Source organism: Antechinus flavipes, chromosome 5 (genome assembly GCF_016432865.1).
Source record: "Antechinus flavipes isolate AdamAnt ecotype Samford, QLD, Australia chromosome 5, AdamAnt_v2, whole genome shotgun sequence".
Classification (NCBI taxonomy): domain Eukaryota; kingdom Metazoa; phylum Chordata; class Mammalia; order Dasyuromorphia; family Dasyuridae; genus Antechinus; species Antechinus flavipes.
The window spans coordinates 53,396,188-53,417,535 of NC_067402.1; the positions used below are offsets into that span (position 1 = coordinate 53,396,188).

The 21,348-nt window shown below is 33.2% G+C and overlaps 1 protein-coding gene across 1 annotated transcript in view; it reads right to left on the reverse strand.

Moving 5' to 3' along the window:
- Window positions 1–725: 725 nt before the first annotated feature.
- HACD1 (3-hydroxyacyl-CoA dehydratase 1) overlaps window positions 726–21,348 on the reverse strand; it is a 33,232-nt gene continuing 12,609 nt past the window's right edge. Inside the window, exons 2-7 of the mRNA XM_052001369.1 lie at window positions 19,865–19,982; window positions 19,635–19,653; window positions 19,300–19,388; window positions 14,059–14,180; window positions 9,010–9,188; window positions 726–2,859 (exon numbers count right to left, since the gene is read on the reverse strand). Of these exons, the coding sequence (XP_051857329.1) occupies window positions 2,777–2,859; window positions 9,010–9,188; window positions 14,059–14,180; window positions 19,300–19,388; window positions 19,635–19,653; window positions 19,865–19,982 (610 nt within the window). The 3' untranslated portion in view covers window positions 726–2,776. The remainder of the gene's footprint in view (window positions 2,860–9,009; window positions 9,189–14,058; window positions 14,181–19,299; window positions 19,389–19,634; window positions 19,654–19,864; window positions 19,983–21,348) is intronic.

The window sequence follows — 21,348 nt, forward strand, 5'->3', positions numbered from 1 at the left end:
CAGAGAACTGCAATTTGAATTATTGGAAATTAATCTTAAGGTTGTGATTTAAATGCTTTTCTTGTTTTAAGATAAAATACACATAAAATGTATTTTCCATTTTTTTTTATTCTAGATTCTTTTGTGGGGAAAATTTTTTCCTAAAAAGTTCTTTTAGAGTTTGGTCCATGGAACATCAAGGCCCTCTAGAATGAAATTTCATCATCATACTGTTTGATTCAGTTTTTGGATACTCAACATCTTCTCACTCCCTCTGGCTTCTCCACTCCCCCTACTTTCTTTTCGGTTTTCTTTTGTGTGTTGTCTTCCCCTACTAAATTATAAGCTCCTTGAGGGCAGGAACTGCCTTTCTTTTTCTAATTTGTATTCTAGTGCCAAACATAGTGTCTAGCACACTGGTGCTCAATAAATGTTTACTGGATTGAACTATGGAGTTTTTTCCCTTACGATTTGACCTTAAACATCAAATAAAATAAGTACTTCCATATACATAAAAAGGTTGCATATGAAACTGCAAATGTCTATTATGTACAATGTAGATTTTCTCAGGATGAAAAAAAAATGACTGAAAATCTTTATGTATATGGTACGTATATATATGTATATGTGTGTGTGTGTATATATGTATATACACACACACACATATACATATATATATATATATGCATACATCTAAGGTATCTTGTAAACAAGTAACCCAATAACATCACACATTGGGACAGTCATCTGTATAAAACATTAAAAGACAGTTTAATAAGTAAAATGATAGCACCTTTGATCACCAAGTTCTTTTAAAAGAGAATAATTGGGAAAAAAAAAAGCTTCTGAAATACCAACATCTCTACTACATTGAAGGATTATGAAAGACGTGCTATAAAATGAAACAAATAATTCTGGAAAATAAGATTACATCTATTGACTGTAAATGTAAACAATATAATATGCTGAAAGCCAATCTTTAATCCATGATTCTAGGATTTCCCCCACCCCAGTCATGATAATCTCTCTAAAGTAGGTCAAACAGTTGCCCATTATGAGAAGGGATCCACATCAACCAAAACCTTAGGAGAATTAGCTTAAAAATTAAAATAAATTTTAAAAAATTAACTAACATATATAAATTACAGCTATTGATATAGAGAAGAATTTGGGATAAAATGAGAAAGATCTTTTTTATTTAGTTAGTTAGTTGTTTTTTGCTGAGGCAATTGGGATTAAGCAACTTTCCCAGGATCAGAGTTAAGTGATAAGATAAGCGTTAAGTTCTGAGACCAGATTTGAACCCACGTCCTCCTGATTTCAGGACTGGTACTCTATTCACTGTGCCACCTAGCTGCCCCAGAAAGCTCTTTTTTAAAAAAGGATTCAGTCATGAACCTTTATATGCAAAGGACCTTGTTATAAAATGCATTTTTTCCTTAAAATTTGTACTGTGGGACAGACACTGAAAATAGAATTATAACAAGGTTTTATCATGGAAATATGTACTTATTTTTACTTTTTTCCCCTAACTCCTTTAACTCCTGAGAAATTGGAGAAAAAACTATTGAACAAGTAAAAAACACAAAGCTTACTTTGGGGGTAAGGGTGGGTATCCAAACAAACAATTATTTTTTTCACAAACTGATACCAACAGCTTAGACACATTATTATGATTGCATTCCCCTAAAGCCAGAATTAGGGATATGTACAGGGTAGGCAGCTGCCAGGAAAGGCAAGATGAGTGGTGAAAAGGGGAAGCACTTATTAATATTGTATTTTAAACCCACATACTTTTCAATCGCAGAGATCTGCAGGTAAGCATTTATTTCATGATCCTTCCAAGTCATATGAATTAAAGCCAATGCCTAAAGCCTCCAGTGGACAGAAATATCCAGTGGGTGCTATTTTCAAATTCAGGTAGACCAAAGTGTCAAACCTTGCCTAAAGTACACAAATGCCTTTCCCTGTCCTTATGTTAAACTCTTCACTATAAGCAATTCAATGACCACTTGTCATTTTTGTTAACTTTATAATTTTATAGGACAGAATCTTTCTCACAGCCAGGAAGACCTGGATTTTTCAATTAATTTCTCAGTACCCAGGTATTTCTCTAAGACTAAAAGTGTCAAAGTAGTTGCAAATATTCATTAATAATGGTAATTGATAATCTTCATCCAGAAGCTCCCCAGACCCACAAAAAAAGTTCTACTGCAGAAAACAGTCTATGTCCCTCCTGTGCCATCACAGATCATATACTTTATTTCATAGCTGGACAAATTGAGTTAGAGAAATATCAATACATCGTTAAAGAAATTATGATCTTGGATTTACTTTACTTGACAAATGTCATTTGAATGGCACTCATTCCCACTTCTATAATATTAAGTCACTAAACTAATTTATTAACATTGATTTTAAAAGACTAAAACATTTTTCAAGGCAAACACATTACTAAGATTACTGAAGACTTTTTTTTAAAGTAACATTTCTATTTGATGCATATCTAATTAACTCCTAATGACTTCTGATACCTATTAGGTATTTAATAATAAAAATCCATTTAACATTTTATGGTTGATATTTGCATAGAACTTATTGCCTCTAAAATAACATGGCATAATTTGAGGTAAAAAAAATGATAAACGTGAAATTTCAAGTTAACATTTAGGAAATAATACAATCCAGGTTATTTCAAGATGTTGTTTATTCTTGTTATTAAACTTGTATGATGATGAGGATCAAAGAGTTTTTGTGAATTTCTCATTCTGAAAAAGCACCTTCCTCATAGGGATACTCAATCATCTTTTTCCACAATCACCTCTCCATGAAGCACCTTTCTCCTTTGCCGCAACATGTGAAAATACAATTGTGGGAACACTTGATTGAAAAGAAAGAAAACAAGTAAAAATCTGATAATGCTTCAAGTTAATCATACTATAATTATGTAAACAGCAACCTATTGAAAAGAACAAAAATTGAGAGCAAATGAACATCTACATCTACATACTTATGTATATATCTCATATGCACACAGAATATGCATACAGATATATATTTATACTTAATGTATCATAATAACTGGCACTAATTATAACATTTTAAGTTTTGCAAAACACTTTATAATATTATGTTATCTTAACTTAATAACAACCCTGGAAGATGAGCTGCTATTATTATTCCCATTTTATAGATGATGAAATTGAGATAGACAAAGCTGGATATGTTAAACACCTATTTTATGTCAGATACTGTGCCTGGTACTAGAAAAAGAAATACAAAGAATATACATGTAGAAATAGATATACACATATATACATATATACAAGTACACATATGCATTATATAAACATAAATATCTGTATATATCAGAATAAAAGTGAATGTTAATGTGCTTGATTATTTTATAGATGAGGAGATTTAGGCAATTTGTCCAAAATGGGACAGATAAGTGTCAGAGCTGAGATTTGAACTCAGATTCTCTGTTTCTATATTCAGTACTCAATGTACCACCTTGAAAATATTAACTTAAGAGGAACTAAAAATTTCAAGTTCTTTGAGTACAGAAAAGATTGGCAGGTTCTTATGTTATATATAATATACAGACTTCTATGTAGAAATCTTAATATATATGGTCCATCAACATTTGATGCTAAAAGAGTATCTACTAGGTGTGTGTCCTAAAGAGATCATAAAAAAGGGAAAAAGACCCACACGTACAAAAATGTTTGTAGCAGCCCTTTTTGTAGTGGCAAAGAATTGGAAATTGAGGAACTGCCTATTAATTGGGGAATGGTTGAACAAGTTGTGGTGTATGAATATAATGGAATATTAGTGTGCTATAAGAAATTATGGGTAGGTAATCTGCTTTCAGAAAAACTTGGAAAGGCTTACATGAACTGATGCTGAATGAAATAAGTAGAACCCAGGAGAACACTGTACAGTAACAGCAACATTATGTGATGATCAACTATGAGAGACAGCTCTTCTCAGTAATACAATGATCTAAGAAAATCCACATCTAATATTATTGTTCTGTAAGGAATGACCAGTAGGATGAATAGAGAGGACTGGAGAGACTTACATGAACTGATGCTAATTGAAATGAGCAGAACCAAGAGATTATTATATACCTCAACAATGATACTGTTTGAGGATGTATTCTGATGGAAGTGGATCTCTTTGACAAAGAGAGCTAATTCAGTTTCAATTGATCAAGAATGGACAGAAGCAGCTACACCCAAAGAAAGAACACTGGGAAATGAATATAAACTGCTTGCATTTTTGTTTTTCTTCTCAGGTTATTTATACCTTTTGAATCCAATTCTCCCTGTGCAACAAGAGAACTGTTGGGTTCTGCACACATATATTGTATCTAGGATATACTGTAAACTATTTAACATGTAAAGGACTGCTTGCCATCTGGGGGAGGGGGTGGAGAGAGGGAGGGGAAAAATCGGAACAGAAGTGAGTGCAAGGGATAATGCTGTGAAAAATTACCTTGGCATGGGTTATGTCAATAAAAAGTTATTTTAAAAAAAAGCTATAAGGAACACCAAAAAAAAGAAAAAAAGAAAAAAAGAAAAGAAAAGAAAAGAAAAGAAAAGAAAATCCACATCTAGAGAAAGAATTGTGGAGTCTGAATGCAGATCAAAGCATATGATTTTCACTTTTTAAAATTTGTTTTTTGTTTTGCCTTTCTCGTGGTTTTTGTCTTTTGTTCTGATTCTTCTTTTACAATATGAATAATATAGAAATATATTTAATATGATTGCACATGTATTGCCTGTATCAGATTGCTTTCAGTTTTGAGGAAGAGGGAGAGAAGGAGGAAAGGGAAAAAATTTGGAATTCAAAATCTTACAAAAATGACTCTTTACATATAATTAGAAAAAATACTATTAAATGAAAAAAATAAAAAATAAGTACTCCAAGTACTACTTCATACTAAAATGTAGTATTACCCTAATTAAGTTGATTCTCATTTAACTATATATACATATGTATACCTATACATATACATATATATGGAAGATCTTCTATAAGAGGTACCATAGTCATGAAAAAACTTAAGACTTTCCAGAGTTCCAAAGTTGCCTTCTTTTAGAAAAAAATAAAAATATTTCATAAACTATGTAAAATGTTGGAAAAAGTCCCTACTTCTCTCTCTGCATTAACATGTAATCTTCTTATGGATTTTCTTTTCTTGCCTCATTGGAAGTGCCAGGAAAAGATTTGGCACCTTTTTTGAGTTGGGATGTTTGCCTGGCAGCCCCTGAGGTAAATCCATTAAAGGGTATCAACAAGTTCTGCTATGTTGTTGATGGAGAAAAAAGATCTTGAATAATTTCACCTTCATGTCTGTTCTTTCCCATTTTGATATAACTCAACAGTGCCAGGGTATGGTTATAGAAAATAAGGAGGACCCTTTCTAAGCACACAATTCAGATTTGAATAACCTTTGTTATCTGAAAAGTTTTTAATATTTTGGAATTCAAAATAGACTTATGGTACATTTCCATCTTCTGATGAAAAAGGTAGATTTTATAGTGGATTGGCTATTGATTTTGGAGTAGGAAAGATGCGAATTGAAATCTTTCCTCAGACTAGCTGTGCGAGTCAGGTCAAGTTAGTGTCTTGAAATTTTTTTTAAAGAAGAAATAATGGAAACTGAAAATTATAAGCCAAAAAGCTTGAATTTAGTTCCTGGATAAATTCTAAAATTAATTATTAAAGGGATATTAATGAACAACTAAAAAGGTAACAGTGATCATAAAAATATAGAATGGCTTCATCAAGAATAGACTATGCACGACTAACTTCATCTTCTCAATGGAGCCAATCTCATTATCTCAGTTCTCCATAGGGCCAATTCTCTATATCACCAGAGTTGATCAGAAGAGTGTAAGACATCATTTGCCTAACAAACTATTTTTAAAGTAAATTTAAAGAAAAGATGACAAAGCTTCTCAGGTTCTTCTTGAGGAAAAAATGGGGAGATGTAGGTTATTTGATAGTACATTGATTTGGAATGGAAGTAGTTATACCCAAATTCTAATTATGAAAGATTCCATGTTAATTAGAAAAGAGTCTCTAGTGGAATGTCCCAAGGATCTATGCTTAGTCCTGTGGTGTTGAACATTTTTATTAATAATATCTTGATAATAAAAGCTTCCACAGCATGTTTATCAAGGTGTTTTTAAAAGGGGAAGAAACAAAGAAGGTTTACCTGATATTTAAGTCAATGAGAAAAATCATGTCTAATTAAATACAATAAATATGGGGGACTTTTCTGGGTCACATAAGCAACAAGATGGCAGACTGGACATTTTCTCCAATCTCCACTACCTCTCAAACCTCTCCAAAACAGAAATTTTAAACATTATTTATAATTATATAAAATATAAATATAAAATATATTTTATTTGTATGTAGTGAATATATATAAACCCAAATATAAAACAATTTCAATTGTCTTCATGGTTTAGGACAAAGATTCTTAAACTTTTTCCACTCATGATCCTTTTTTGCTCAAGAAATTTTTACATAACCACTTGTATAGGCATATCCAACCAATTAAATTAGATTATCCAAATTAGATATCCAAACTAAACATGATATATTTATATGATGATATTATATTTGATCATATATTATATGATGATATATAAATCATAATTTCACGAACCCCACATTCAGTTACATGACCCCATATAGGGTCGCAAACCACAGATCCTGGGATCAGGACACTAAGAATGCAAGAGAAGGTTAAAAAACAAACCCCAAACAAACAAAAAAGAATCCACCATCCAAAATTAAATATAATGAATGAAATATTTGATCCAAATATTGCCTCCATTTCCCCTCCATACCTGGAAAAAAAAGCCTGCGAATTTTTTTTTTTTGGAGCATAATTTGTATACACAGTTTCTCCTTTCAAAGAAACCTCATTTCAGACATATTATTTTCATACACACATAATATATGAAACAGAAAAATGGAGAGACAGAGACAGAAAAAGATAGAAAGAGACAAAGAATGGAAAGAGAAAAAGAGACAGAGAGAAAGAGAGGGAAAGACCCACAGAGTGAGACAAACAAAGAGAGAGAGAGAGAGAGAGAGAGAGAAACAGAGAGGGAGGGAGTGAGGGGGGGAGGGAGAGACAGACAGACAGACAGACAGACAGAGAAAGACAAACAGAGAGACAGAGACAGAGAAACAGAGAAGGGGGGAAAGGGAATACTTTTTTTTCTTTTTCTTTTTTTGTGTATGTTTTCTTTTACAGCACAACTAACATGGATATATGTTTTATATGATGACACTCGTATGGAGTATATCACATTACTTGTCTTTTCATTGGAGGGGGGGAAGGGAAAGGAGAGGGAGAGATTTTGGAAATGTAAAATTTAAAAAAATGAATGTTAAAATTGTTTTACACGTAATTTCATATTCAAAATGATAGAGGGAAAAAGAGAGAAAGGGAGGATTGAACGAAGGAGAGAGGGAGGGAAAAACAGAGAGACAGAGAGAGGGAAACAGAAACACAAGAAGAGTATAGGGGAAGAGACAGAGAGACAAAGACTGAGAAACAGACAGAAACAGATAGAGTCAGAGACAGGCAGAGAGAATAAGGCAATAAACAATGAGAGACAGAGAGAGACAGAGTAGGGGAAGAGAGACACCTTGAATGAGGAAAAGAGAAAAGGGGAAAAGTTGAATTCAGAGGGACCTAGTTCAATCCTGCCTTTTCCCGCTTGCTCTCTGTGTTTCCCAAATGCACATTCACTGCTTTATAGAATAGTTTTAACAGCAAATGTCTCTGCTCAGCATCACAAAACCTAGAATTAGTGATTAGTGAAAATCCAGTGGTCAAGTCAATCAGTAAATGTTATTGTTCCTTCTTAGTTCTCAGAGTGGATGACATTGTGAGGATGATGTCCTGACTCACCAGTGAATTGCATGTAAATGAAGCAGAGCTTTGAAAGGTCACTCCATCTCCTCCAGCCTCCTGAATCCAGTGCTAAGACCATTGGTGATGGCCCAGGATGCAGTGAGAGACCCTGAGCTAAGGCCTTTTTCAGACAAAATGGCTCTCAGTTGGTCTGAGGTAATGCCCATTTGGTGATTAAAGGATAGGTAAGAATTGAGAGAAAAGATGGCCTAATTTGTCATCCCCAAAGCAGCAGTCTGGGAGTGGAAGACCTTCAGAGTTTCTGAGCAGAACAGAAACAATTCCTATTGATCTCCACTTGGAGCCATCAGAATCCCAAAGATCAAATGGAACTTGGGCTGGAATCTATGATTGGCTAATCAATGAAAGGCAGAGTGATATGGTTTTAAAGGCAGAGCCAAGGAGCTTGATTTGAATTACAATGAGCTTTTTCAAAGTCTGTTTTTCCAGAGCTATATTTTAAGAAATCATAAATTAAAGCTACTTGATTCAGTCATTCAATAAACATTTATTAAGTGCCTGTACATGTCAGGCAGGGGCAGCTAGGTGGTGCAGTAAATAGAACACTGTGCTTGGAATCAAGATCTCTCTTCCTGAGTTCAAATCCAGCCTCAGATACACATTAGTTGTGTGACCCTGGTCAAGTCACTTAACCCTGTTTGCCTCAGTTTCCTTATCTGTAAATTAATTCTGGAGAAGAAAATGGCAACTCATTTCAGTAATTTTGGCAAGAAAATACCAAATGGAAAAACAATATGTGCTGGTCACTGTGCTAAGTGCTAGGAGTACAAATAAAGACCAAAAAACCCACAAAAAACAAAACTAAACAAACCAGGTTCTGCCCTGGAGGAGCTCATAGTTTAATGAGGGAGACAACATATAAAAACCAAGGTACAAACATGCCATATTCACAGTAAAAAAAGAAAGAAGAGAGGTTTTTAAATATATATATATATGTTTAGTTGTATCTACTTTATCCCTTCCCCTACTGAACCAGATTATTATAACTGCCAAAAATTAAACTACTATAAAAAAGAATCCCCAATCCTAAATGAAAGTAGAAGTGAATACATACTTACATGGTATGTAGGAGGCCATAGTTATAAGAAGAAAATAATAATAGTCAAAGGAAACATTGTACTTGTTAGGAAGTCTTAGCGAAAACATTCCTGTCTTCTTTACATAGGGTAAAGCTGCATAAATAGTAAGAAGTTCACCAACAACTCCAACAGGATACAAGATGATAAAAAAATTGTATCTGCAGGAGAAAAAAGACCAGAGAATTATTTTCTAACAAATAACTTAAATCTAATTTCTGTGATTTCTTGTAGATGTGGAACTACTTAAAATATCTCTCCCTCTACCATCTTATTACAAATATATCTTAGAACAGATTTCTAGGTCTTTTAAAAGGATAATAACACTTCAAATTTACATAGTGCTTTTGGATTTGGGCTCTTTTCTAATAACAGCTTTGTAAACTAGGTAATTCAAACATTTCTATCACTATTTTTTAAATGAGGAAACTTAAGACAGAATTAAGCAATTTAGACTTTCTCACATTATAAACAAGTATGTGAAGAGCAGAGAAAGAGAAGGATTTGATCAGATTCCAAATCTATCCAGTACTTTTTCCTTTGGTTTTAGCATAATTAGTGCTATTAGTGTATAATTGATTCTTCTTCATTTACATTATCCAAATGATTTAAAAAACAAACACTATCCCCACTGTTACCACAAAGGCATAGATACCAGTCAGAGTTTCTACATGCAATTTAGTCTTTGAACTTGATGCTAATTAATTAATAATTGTATAATAATAAGTTAATACATACTTTAAAATCTTACATAGTAGCAGTGATAGTGAGGTACATAGGATGTTGTGGAGTAATTTTTCAGTCATATTTGAATCTTTGTGAGCCCATTTGAGGTTTTCTTGCCAAAGATACTGGTGTGATTTGACTTTTCCTTCTCTAGCTCATTTTACAGATAAGGAAACTGAGACATAAATAAGACTCAATGGTTTGCCCAGGTAGAAAGTGTCTGAGGCCGGATTTGAATTCAAGAAGATATGTGTTACTGACTCATGCTTGGAACTTTATCCACTGTGCCATCTAGCTGCCCATATATAAACCTTGAAATCTCTAAAGTTATAAAAAAAAATTTTATTTAAATAGAGAATTTCAAAAAATAAACTTTTGTTACTTACGCACTTATTTGCTGACTTGTTTTTTGCAAAAATGGATTTTATCACTCAAAGGGATAGCAATGAAAATTATTAAATTGAAACCAGAAAATGAATCTATGTGGTACTTCCAGAAATAATACAATAATGACACAGCCAATGTGACTGCTTAAACTAGGGTAAGGAAAAAGTGCTATTTTCTTCCTGATGTCTATTAGGTGTCTCTCTCTTTCTCCCAAAGCCTGGGAAAAATTTTTTAAATGATCTCTTACTTTAGCAGGAATATCTTTAAAGGCCATAAGCTGGAATAAAAATCATTTTTCCATGATTCAACCTCTATTTGCTATGATAGGAACACAATTAAGTTTAGCATCCTGGCAGAAGAGAGAACAAATAAATCCATCTCTTTTTAGATTCAGTTTTAGAAAGGAAAATAATGACCAAAATTAGATATTAATTAAGGAAAGTTGAAAAGGTAAAAGTTTAAAGGATTTCCTAACTTCTGGTAAGTTTCTGACTTAAAAAAAACCATTTTATCTGGAACCCAAGTAAAATTGTTCCTAAAAAAAGAAAGTGTTAAAAATGAAAACACTCCTCCTCTTCACAATTAGCATAGCTGGCTGACTGGCAAAGTCAAAAAAATTAGAGAGAAAAAAATTATTAAAAAAATGGAAAGTCTAAATGGAATGAATCTGGAAGCTCAGAAAATATCTGAAGGTCAGGTACAAATTGAGAATTAGGTAGACACTTTGAAAGCACATGAAAGAAGGAATATAGATCAATTAGTAGGATTACTTGAGCAAAAGTACACTCAGGTCAAAGATACATAAAAAAAGTATATTTTAGGAATTCAAAAAATGTAGAATTAGTATTCAGCAGGAGAGGGGCAAGTGGTAAGGCTGTACGGAAGAGTACATTAAAGCAAATTGATCAGAATAGGATTATGGGGAGAGAGGCCAAGATTGGATGGAAGATTTTGGCCTTGATGTCTATCTCCTCCTTCATTCCTCTGAATTTAAGCTCATAAGTCTACAAAAAATATTTTCATAGATGACTTTTCCATTTTTGTCTTAAAAGTCTCATTTTTCTTTAAAATGCTATAATGTAGAATGGAAATATATGTCTATTGGGGTATCCCTAAAATGAGAACTTTTTGGAAAGAATCTATATGCAGGATTGTTAGGACCGTGTTAGCACTCTGGATGCCTTAGAATCAGCCAGAGTCAGGATAAGCAAAAGTTCTTGGTCTATATTCTTGGTCTTATGCTAATAGAGTATTGTCCAATAAGTAATTAGCCTTAAGTGCTTGGTTGTCCAAGTGCACCTACTCAGAGTTTCAGACCTTTACATTGGATAATATTAATATACACATATATAATTATTTTTACTTGTACTTATATACAAAGATGATTTTTATATATCACTGAACTTCAGTAGAATAAAGTTCCCTTCCCTTAGTTGTTGTTCAGTTGATTTAGATGCTACTCCATTTGGTGGGGTTTTTTTTTTGGCAAGGATACTGGAGTGCTTTGCCATTTTCTTCTCCAATGGATCTAGTGAATCCATTCTGTTAGGCAATCAGAGATTAATTGATTGCCCAGGGTCACACAGCTAGAAAATACCTAATGCTGGATTCTATCCATTGAGCCACCCAATACCACCCTACAGTTCTTAGAGTCGGTAAGCATTCCAAATAAAATGAGAATAAACTTTGTGATTTATTTTTAAATATGCATTTTTAAAGGAATGTGTAGAATGACTACATTTGATAAACTTCTTACAGGGCCTCAACAGGAAAATTAATTGCTCACCATTTAGACTTGCACTGAAAAAGGCATAATGTTTCTTGACAGTGTGAGAATTCTTAAGTATGATTACTATTATGTATTGAGATCCAACATTTTTTTTAGAGGAAACACATATTTGAAAATAAAATGGAAGCCAGAGGGAAAATGTGATTCATTATGCAAACATTTACTCTATTTACTACTTATTCATAACAGTAACTAATAGACAAAATTAAGTTATGTGAATATAATATCATAGCTGTCTTTATGTTTTATGCATAGGAAATATTTATGAACTTAAGAGATTTCAAAGCAAAGTATTGTTAATAGCAAGGTTCAATATTTTGAATAGATATAAATTTAAATATAACTTCAATTTATTTATAAGAATGACAGATGTATTTAGAAATGAATGCAAATCTTAATGCCCACCAACAATCAATGAATGTAACATCTTCTGTGATATTTTCAGGCTTGATTAAACAAACAGACCCAAATAACATGAATTAGATGAAATGAACACATGCAGTTTGAAAGAGTGTAAACCCAAAACATATCATTTAATATCAAGGCAAACAAGGCAAAATGCTTTCTTAAAGTATCACATCCAACATGCAATTTTTAAAACGAAAATTAAATAACAGCACTGTTTGGAAAACATTTTCAGAAACTTAGTCAAGACATGCAGAAGCAATTAATTACTTATTAAAAAGCACTTTGGCAAAACAATGAAAACTAGTGTAAGGACCTAAAAGAAATGTACAATGAACATTCCTTAACCTACCCAGATGATTTGTTCTTTAAGGTAGATTGAAATGGAAAATTTTTATGAACAAATAGGTAAATGAAGGTAAAATAGTTTAACAAATTTGAAAAAGAGTTGATTATATAAATGATATTCATGAATGATGATAATTTTGAAAATAGGATAACTACTAATGACACCTAATTGCATTTTTAAAAAACACCCCACTGTAAACAAGCAGATTGATCATTTGAAAGACTCAATAGTTGCAAATGAATGTTAAAAGTATTTGGTAGTGAAGTGTTCAAGTGAAATAATACCTTTGTACTAAAATTTTGGGATCAAGGTATAAAACTTTAGAAGTATATTTACATTCAAACTGTGAATATCTAATTTTTTCCCTATAATTCAACTAGTTGTATTGTTTCCATTGCACACACAGTAGGCATTTAATAAACATGTTCAGATGAATTTATTCCTAATCTTAATCTATAGGCTAATTGATTGTTTAAATGTCAGTATATTTCAAATATTTAATTATTTAAAAGGATAATCTCAGAGTACATTTGGCTCTGTATATGCCCAATTCAATCAAAGAATGATTCCAAGTTTAGGAATATCATGAGAGTGTTAAACATAAGAAAAGATCATAAACATGTTATTTTATTTTGGAAATAATATAAGAACCAGAAATGTATAAAGTAAAAACCCCTCTGAGCTATTTGACTCAATTATTCTTAAATAATGAGTAAATAATAATGGACAAATCTTTTCTAGATATGATTCAATCTCAAAAGTGCAATAAAACATGTAGCTTATTTATCCTTTGTTTTACATAGCAAATTTATGATACATTAAAAAAGTAAAAGAATTTAGCTTTAGGAAGATTATGGGGAATGAGAAATGCTCCTGTAATCTAGAAAATTCATATAAAATTTTTTGGTCTTCCTTTCATACCAGAAAAGAAGTCTGAATTTTTTTCCTTTTTTATGGGTGTTTATGGTACATTATTGTAAAATTTTGGGCTGATATTATGTTATGCTATATTTTATACATTTCTGAGTTTCTAAACTTTTTCAGCATCATCTGCTGGCCTATCATCTATAGCTTCCATAAAATTCCCCCAAAACTTCCATTTAATTTTTTATGCCAATTCATAATATATTGAAACTGTGACAGGAAAAGTCACAATGCAGAACAGATAAATGTATAGCATGACTAAATTTAGTTGAAATGTTAAAATAATTTACAGTATTAAATTAAGTTGTGCAGTTTTTAGAATGCAAATTGTAACATTTCCAAAATCCAAAATGACAGTATCCTGACATGTGGCCAAAACTCAAAATCTGTTCTTTGATGTTAGCTCAGCATTCATGAAATAAACATGCACAAAACTGCAAGACATTTCCACCTGGCCCATTTAATGAAGTATGGCAAGTGGTTCAGAAGATTGAATGTGTAGAAGGAATATCGAGTAATTTCTGTCACAGTCCACGCCACCAGAAAAAGTACCACACTGTCCTCATTCTGGATCTGCAGAATTATAAAGAATCAATAGCATTTTTGTGGAAAACTACATTTTTAGTTTAAAGTTATTAATTCATAGAAATTTTGAAAAGACATGAATTTAATGCCTTATTGGAAAAGATGTTCTTTATACAAATAAACAATGGATAATAAACATCTTACCTACATACTAACCAGTTGCACAGTCTCCTATTCTCTTTGACCCTCATCTCATCCATCAACTCACTCTAGCCAACTACTAAATTGTCTTGGAACAATGGCACCACCTTTTGGTCAAGTATAGAAAGATCTAAACTTCTGGTACAATTTTTCCCATATTCTATTTCCTTTCTTTACCCTCAAGCAAATTGTATTTAAGAAAATCAAGTGACAAAGACTATTAAAAGATTGTCATCTAGGGCAAAACATTCACTGGATTGTTTTTATTTTATCATTGCCCACTATTTGTCCAAATTTTCTTCTTTCACCACTCATATCATAGTTAATTTCTCCTCGAAAAAAAAAGTCCTTTTTTATATATTCCCTTTAATCATCTTATTCACTCTTCCATCTCTCTTACCTGGTTCTTTTAGGAAAAATCTCTCTCCTTTTTCTCAAGCTTAATCTATTCTGGAAGTTAAATAATGAGCTTAAACATGACTAAGCATAAGAGGAATGTTACTGATAAACCGGAATTAAGGGAAAAGAAACCAGAAGTTTTGAATTGAAATTAATACATAATATTAATACAAAAAAAGGAAAATACTCAGAAATTCCACTTAGAATTTCTTTATACATTTTTAACTCTTTTTCTCTTCCTCTAATTAAAGCATTGGTCTCAGAGATTTTTCTTTTCAAAGGAAGAGCACCTGTTTCTAATTTAATGGGGGGCGGGGGGAGGGAGGAAGGAAGAGGGCATGAAGAAGGAAAGAACTAGCTCCTAATAGTAATAAGCTATAAATCTTTGACAGCAGGCATTTTATTTTTTATATTTATATTCCAAGTACCTAGCATCTACTGTCCCTGGAACAGTAGCTATGTAATAAAATAAAAATAAATGCTTACTAACTCATTGTTACAACAAATTGTTCTTTTTACTTTTTTAGTGTAGCATATATTATTTCTACTATATTGAGTTAAATAGACTTTGTGACCTAATCTACAAGGCAAATGACTAGCTGTATGTTTTTTTCTTCTCTATAACAACAAAAAAGTGTTCTGAATGTTAAGTAAATGACCTACATATTAATTTTTGGTAAATAACACATTCATAAGTTACCAAGGTCTATTTTGAGGAAAAGCATTAGATGATGAAATTCAAACTGCACTAAAGCCTCATTCCAATAACTGAGAATCTGAGATTACTAAATGGATATAAATTTACTTTCATTTAGAAAATACTTTCTTCATAAATAATGCAAATAAGCAAGAAATATATAACTTTAAGAGAACAAGTTTTAAAAGAATTTCAGCACATTACTTCTATAAAAGTTAATGCTAATTACAAATAAGTATCATCTATTCATTTAAAAACTATCCTTTGCCTTATTCCTGGTCTTAGAACTGCTGATGTTCCAAGGATTATTTTTAGTTATTCTAACCACTGGTCAATTTTCAGTGATTCTCATGGCAGATGGCCAAGGTGGCAATAGTCTGAGTCACTTCATGTGGGTAATAGATGGATTCTTCCCTCCAAACTCCCTAAATTTGTTCTTTTAAGAACACTTTTTAAATGGAGTTTAACAACAGCATTAAAAAATAGGGAAACAGGTATTACAAATAAGTAAGGCTATTTCTCGAAATAAAAGTCAACAAGCATTTATTAAGCACACTAAGTGCCGGGCACTATGCAAAGCACTGGACATACAAAAATATGGTTCCTGTCCTCAAGGACCTTACATTCTAATCAGGCAAACAATATGCAAACAACTAAGTTCATATAAGCTATGGAGGGGTTTCGTCTGGTGAAAGGCATACTGTCAGAGTGAAAGACATTCTAAGGAGGTGTTAAAGTTTGTTTTGAAACACTGTGCCTCGCAAATAACTTTGTGCATGTCTGGGAACTTCCTCAAACTGACAAGCACGGGGCCTTGTGAGATCTCTATTGAGCTGAAAATCATAACAAAGATATAGTAATCAGATACAAGCTGTAGAGCAAGACATAACAAGGATACCGTGACCAGAACATAATCTTCACTATATCCACCACATTGCCTTGAGTGTCTAGTTTCTCACCTAGGATGCTGGCCTGTTGCCCCTGAGCCCTGGGACCCAGGCCCCAAATTAGTACTGCTTGCTAAGTACAATGCAGATCTCTAATGACATATATAATGATGCTTTGCAGCTCTTCTTTCTTTTGCTTGATTTCTATCATTACCATGGAACTTTTGGGGAGTCTTTGTGGGATCCACTGAATAGTCTGGCCACTACCCCAGACTATATGAGATCCAGTGAATTGTCTGGCAGCCATTCCCAGACAGCCACTATGTAAGTAATCCACCATGATTATTATACCAATCATATAATAGTAATTAGAACTTCCTGCCTCTTTCTTTGGTAATTTAACTTGCCTCTTAGTTAGGGGTTGGGGGGAGCAGACTCAGGGTTCCTTTGGTTGTGGAATTCCAGACTCTACAGATATATAAAAATTGAAGGTAATTTCAAAGGGAAGGTTTTCCATGGAGGAGGAGGAGGAAAAGACTTTTGTAGAAAGTGATATTTGAGTGAAGATTTGAAGGAAATCATTGAAACCAGAGGCAAAGACAAAGAGAGAGAACAGTCCAGACCTGGGGGACAGTTAGTGAAAATGCAAGGAACAGGGAAGGAAGAGGACAAGGAAGTTGGACCCGTGTGTAACTGCGGGATCAAGAAAAGCTGGGAAGGAAATATAGGATTTGGCCTCACTAGTCAGCCTGCCACCTGGTGGGAAAAGTTTAAGAGATGATGAGAGACTGGGCACTGAGCTGACTTTGCCTTCCGCTGGCTGTTTCTGTGAGTGAAGAGGAATAAGATCACAGTCTCTGGGAATAAAGTAGTATAAGAATATAGGAAGTTCTTAGTAAGGAAGGATCCACAACATTATGGTAATATTCCTCAAGAGGACAAAAGAAGATAATCAATAGGAATCAAAGCTTTTGCCCTTTGTCACTAATCACTCTGACCTTTTTTCTCCCCTTAAATGTTTGCCCTATTCACTGTTTCTATTTCTCAGACCTTAGCCACTGTTGGAAACATATTCTTTCTCTTTAATAATAACTCTTCTTTTGATTCTGTTAATGTTTCATACTAGGGTTAATATTTCATACTAGTAATCTCTACCTCCTGATCAGGTCTGCTCTCCGTGATGTCTCTTACCTTCTACCCTATAATTTGTTCTTCTGTTTTAGAGTCCAGACTTCCATTTAATGAGGGGACCCAGTCCCACTTAATTAGTCCTAGCCCAATGCGCTCTCTGGAATTCACTTGCTAGTCATCATCTCTGACCAATTATGGGTAACCTCTCTTTTCCCTTTCTAGTTTCCCTTTATAAATTGTTTTCTCCTATTAGAATGAAAGCTCTTTATGGTTAGGGACTGTCTTGTTTGCTTGTATTGTTATCTCCAGCTCTTAGCACAGAACCTATGTAATGAAAGGTTTACCCCCTGCCTCAGTGTGCACAAGATGTTACCTAAGTAGTGATAATTGGTCAAAGGGTTAAATCAGTCAAGCTGATCAAAGGACACAGATAGATCAATTGAAGATATTGATTCATAAAAAGATCTACAAAGAATACATACAAAGAATCTCTTCTCAAGTAGACAGGAGAGCAGGGGTCTCTTCTAAGAAAGAAAAAAGCAAGAGTTCATCTTTCGGCAGAGAGCTTGTTAAATATTAAAAGAATGAACAAAACGATAGGGAGGTATATCCCCAAGGGACAGGTGATCAGGGATCTATGTAGAGTGGAAAGAGAACCAGAAAACTGTTCCCAAGAACTTGGGAGGCTTTGAAGTCTTCCCAGAAGGTCAGGAGTGAGCCATAGCATCAGGGCGGGGTGGAGTGGAGAGGACAAAGATGTTGCTATTCCAGGCCAAAGTAAGCTCTTGGCACAGTAAATCAAGAATTGGCCATAACAATATGCGTAAGCCATCAAGTTCAGTTCTGTGTCCTCAAGTCCATGAATATTTTGTTCTGAGGATATTCTCCTATTTTTTGGTTTTTCAATTAAGTCAAATTAACAAGCATTTATTATTACCTACTATGTGCCAAGCACTGTGCTAATGTCTGGCGAAACAAAGAAAGTCAAAAAGTAACATTCTACCCTTTCCTCTAAGTGCTCACAGTCTTAATAGAATCTCCTCCTTTTTCACTCCCTCCTAGTTATTTTTTTATTTCCTAATTTCAAATCTTTCTCATTTTTAATTAAATCTCTTCTAACAAACAGCTCAGTCCTTTAATTAATTTTATGTCTAAAAATATTCTGTGCTAAATTATTAAAAGTGAAAATAGTTTAAACTAAGTTACAAATACAAAGAAAATATGATTTTTAATGCTTGTTATTAGTTATTAGATGCTGGGCATCATATTGTAGAAAGGATTGTTAAATTGGAAAGTGTCCTAGGGAAGAACAACCCAAATAGAAGAATCCATGCCATAAGAGGATCAACTGAAGCAACTGGAAATGTTTACTCAGAGAAAGGAAGAGATCCCAAAGTCTTGATAGTATTTTCAAGAGCTTGAGAATCTGGCAGAAGTTTTTAGACTAGACTCATGTTTGTTTCAAGAACAAAGCTCTAAAAGCAATAAGCAGAAGTAGCAAAGAGGCAGATTTTTATAACAACTCCATGTTGAGGAATTTGCCTTGGAAGATAGCATGTAGTCCTTACAAGAAAGCTTCAAGCAAAGGATGGATGACTACTTCTAGGATTTATTGTCATATGGATTTGTTTATAGATATGATTTGGAATAAGCAGCTGCTGAGGTCTCTTTCAACTCTCTAACTTGCTGAAACTTGTTGCTTAATATTAAACCGATATTCAGTTACAGTCTCTAACAGCACCTAAAACCCTGATTCAGCCTGTGTTAAGTAATATTTCAGCTTTTTTTGAAAAAGACTAAAATTTCATATTAGAAATTCTCCTCTAGACTGTCATAGAACAAAGTCACTTACTGGTTTTATACTGTGGGTGATGAGCCACACCATAAAGATTCTTGAACTCACTTGGACCCCAGTCACAAGTACAGAAGTAGGTACAATTCCTTCAAGAGAAAAAAGAAAGTCAACAATGTCTCTTAATGAAACATTTAATTAACCACAACTGGATCTAGTAGAAGAGGACCTGAGTTTATCACTTACTGCCTCTCTGATTGTAGGCAAAGCATTTAACCTCTCTAGGCTTCTGTTTTTCCATAGATGAAATAAGAGGGTAGGATAAGATGACTTTTAAGATCTCCCCTCCCCCCAGCTTTCAGTCTAAGAAAGTACAAATAAAAGCAGGAACTCACCAATTATACAGTGGACTATCTGTAAGGAAATGGAGAAAAAATGCAATTACATAATTTGAAATTTGTTTAGAATCTGCAATATTGCACAATATCTCACAAAGTGAGAAAGCTACACTAAAAAAAATGGTAAGCTAGGTTTTAACAACATAAGATTTGGCTTTCTAATCAAATAAATTTTCTTATAAATAAAGCAAGAGAAATCAAGCAAGATGGAGAAATTAAATGTTTACCTCCAGCAATGCAAATGTCTGGAAAAATTTGAGTGTCTTCTGAATACTTTTGTATAAACCCTTGTGTGTTCCTTTCTCCATATAAAACCGAACCATGGCAACAGCTAGTACCAGCCAACTAGATTAAATAAAATGTATTGTGAGAAACAGCAAAATTAGCACAACTGAATTTCTCTAGGAATATAAATATATAAAGATCCAAACATTTAATGCTTTTATGTGGACTATATACATGAGACAATCTGATTTATGTAGTCAAAGGAATATCACACATGGAGTAAGGCAAAATCTTCCTTTTATGGATTTCAGGTTCTTTATCTGTAAAATGGGGCTAATAACTGGGACAGTATTTTGGGAAAATAAGCTTTTAAAAAAAGCTATAAACTCATTTTTCTTCTCTTATTTAGAGTTAGAGCATTTTGTTCAAATGAAAGGACAAACAAAATACTTAATACCATTTTTTATTATTATTTAGAGCTAGAGCATTTTGTTCAAATGAAATAAGCCATGAACAGTACTATATAACCTTGAAGAGTCTATGAATACAAATCACCATTATTAGTTACTTTTGCTCCTCTTGAAGACTTCAACTGGAACTTTGGATCAATGATATAGGTCATTGATTTTAGACCCTCAAAGTGTAGAATAGAATACATAAAAGAACAATCAACAAGATTTATTATGCACACACCACATATATACTAGGTACTGTGCTGGGAATACAAAGACGGGATAATGCCATATAAGTAATTTATTAACTAAATTATTTACATAAGGTGGTACAAGCTATGTACAAAGTAAAAAAAAAAAGTTATTGGGCAAAGAGAAGTATTGGAAGTGAATCAGAAGAGAGCTTATGTAGAAGTGGTAGTTGAATTAAGCTTTCAGGGGAGAGAGAGATTCTACCCAGTTAAGAAAAAGTGCTAAACATGGGGTAGGGTTGGGGAGAGGGTGAGGAGAGGAAAGATAAGGAGATAAAAAGCTTATATAAGTGGAAGAGCAAATATGTCAGTTTGGTGGGAAAAAATATATATAGTAAACTCAGAATAAGGTAGTTTGGAGCTAGATTGTGAAGGACTTTAAATGCCAAAAAAATAGATGCAGAAGGAAGACACTGGAGCTTTTGGAGCCAAGGACTGACATAGGCTGACTAGATGTATAGATTTTGGAGTTATGTACACCATGAAATGATAACTGAACTTACGGTAACTGATGAGATTTCCAAAAGAAAGTATAATCATCCCTTTCACAAAATAATTTCCCCCCATTGAAATTTTGATGTATCATGGAATTAAAACATAAGAAATTAAATGAGAATTTTGAGGGGAAGAGTTTTGGGGAAGCCATAGATAACACAAAAAAAGTTTAGAAACTGAGAAATGCATAAAATACATGTATAGAATTGTATAATATAGCCTCCAACCCAACTTTTACAATGTTACTGTAAACACTCAATCAAAGAAAAAGAAAAAATTTCAGACTTT